A 1,901-nucleotide genomic window follows, 5' to 3' on the forward strand; every position below is an offset into this window, starting at 1 on the left:
CGCTTATTGTAATACTACTGGATAGAGCATTAAATGGCGCTTTTGCGAAGTAAAACTTCCCTTGGAAAATCTCGGAAGTTTTCTCAAAAAAAGTTGAAGTTTAAAGAAAATTCTCGAATTTTGCGTGTTTTTTACATCGACCCAGAAATGACGCCGCCTTTTTCGTCGTTTCTCAACAACCATTTGAGGTGCAGATACTGTTTTGGTAGCATTATATAGAGATTGAAACAGCCGATTCACTCAGTAGAAAATAGTTAGGAAACAGTGACAGTTTTTTTCACAAACACAGTTGAAATTTGAGTATCACACTCTAGAGTTAGACGTTGTGGAGCTAATTTCGTAAAGGTGCTTCAGCTTCTTTTCGCTCTCTTCCATTATATCGTTAAACTGTTTTGTGAACGATTGGAAAAGGTTCAACTTATTTTGATGAAAATCCTTGATTGCCCCAATCAAGGACTGCTTCTGCTTGCAATGCTTATGTCGGATTCGGAGATGAAAATCGGGCAGGTTGTTGATGCAGAGAGCAACTGAGTGGCGGCAAAAGGTGCCTAAAATCTCGAAACTATGGTACTTGAAGGGACGGAAAATGCGGGACAAGAAATAAGATTCTTGGTGATGTGTCGGTGACGGTGGGCGGTGGTAAAGCTGCGCGCCCGGTCACGGTCCTGGTCTTGCAGGAGCTGCAGGCGGCCAACGAAACGCTGCGCACGCTGCAGTCGCAACTGGAATTAGTGCCCTCGCCATCCAGCAGCACCATCAAGGTGCTGCTGGACACCAAGGACGCGAGAATCGCGACTCTGGAGCGCGAGGTGCGCCTTTTGGAGCACGAAATCGACAGGCTGGCGCCACCCTCTTTGATGGAGCCCCCCCGCCGACAAGTAAGTTTTTTGTTGAACGATGTGCAGATCGGCAAGGATGGGTCCGTGATTGGTAGACTGTAACTAGCTGTAAAGACACTCCGGTCGCTCGCTGGAGAGCTCAGTTTTACCACCTCACTGTCTGTCGGCACGCATGTGTCCCGCATGGTCAGTGCATGCATCTGCTCGTGTGTGCTGCAGCTCGACGAGTTCCGGGTGGAGATTCAGCGCAGGGATCAGGAGATCCTCGCGATGGGCGCCAAAATGAAGACGCTGGAGGAGCAGCACCAGGACTACCAGCGCCACATCGCCGTGCTCAAGGAGTCGCTCTGCGCCAAGGAGGAGCACTACAACATGCTGCAGGCGGACGTCGAAGAGATGCGCGCCCGCCTCGACGAGAAGAACCGCATGATCGAGAAGAAGCAGCTGCAGCACCAGCAGGACCGGGCGCGCGCGGGCGCCGAAATTTCCGAGATGAGGGAGCACATGGACATTAAGGACCGCAAAATCAACGTGTTGCAACGAAAGGTAACAAACAGTTCCACCATCTCACTTTCCCCTGCTACTTTTCGCACGCTTGCCAGAGACGCGCAGAAAGTTTCGATGAAACCACACGTTCTTTTGCATTAACGGCCAAAATTCCAAAATTTTCTGCGCCTCTGTCCGTTTGCATCAGTTAGAGGGACCCTTGGGAGCATGCGGATTATTTCCTGCCTATAAACACTTTTCCGGGTTTCCGCCGGTTGCCAATTTGCCCGAAATTTGAAAGAGCAACGCGGCCAATTTATTGTTTTGATTCCCGCTGAATTTTTGCATATTCCAAAGTTTCATAGTTACAGGGGCGGATCCAGCTTTAAAGTCAGGGGGGGGAGGTTGTTTATGAAATTAGAAAAATGATCGTCGTTTTGTGCAAGGGTGGCGCAAGATTATTGCAAAATTTCATGTTTTCCCTCCCGTTTTTGCTCATTTCTCGGAGGCAATGTTGGCAGTTTTCTCAAAAAATGCTTGAATTCAAGAAGTTTTAGATTTGCGTGGTTTTTTTTT

General features: G+C 48.6%; 1 protein-coding gene across 1 annotated transcript in view; it reads left to right on the top strand.

Moving 5' to 3' along the window:
* The window catches only part of LOC109536415 (trichohyalin), a gene marked incomplete at its 5' end in the record, with an annotated part of 23,350 nt that overhangs the window by 11,707 nt on the left and 9,742 nt on the right, over positions 1-1,901 (top strand). Inside the window, 2 exon segments of the mRNA XM_048667782.1 lie at positions 678-878; positions 1,059-1,385. Of these exon segments, the coding sequence (XP_048523739.1) occupies positions 678-878; positions 1,059-1,385 (528 nt within the window).

Source organism: Dendroctonus ponderosae, unplaced genomic scaffold, assembly GCF_020466585.1.
Source record: "Dendroctonus ponderosae isolate FM_Combo_2020 unplaced genomic scaffold, Dpon_F_20191213v2 Dpon_F_20191213_6, whole genome shotgun sequence".
Lineage (NCBI taxonomy): Eukaryota > Metazoa > Arthropoda > Insecta > Coleoptera > Curculionidae > Dendroctonus > Dendroctonus ponderosae.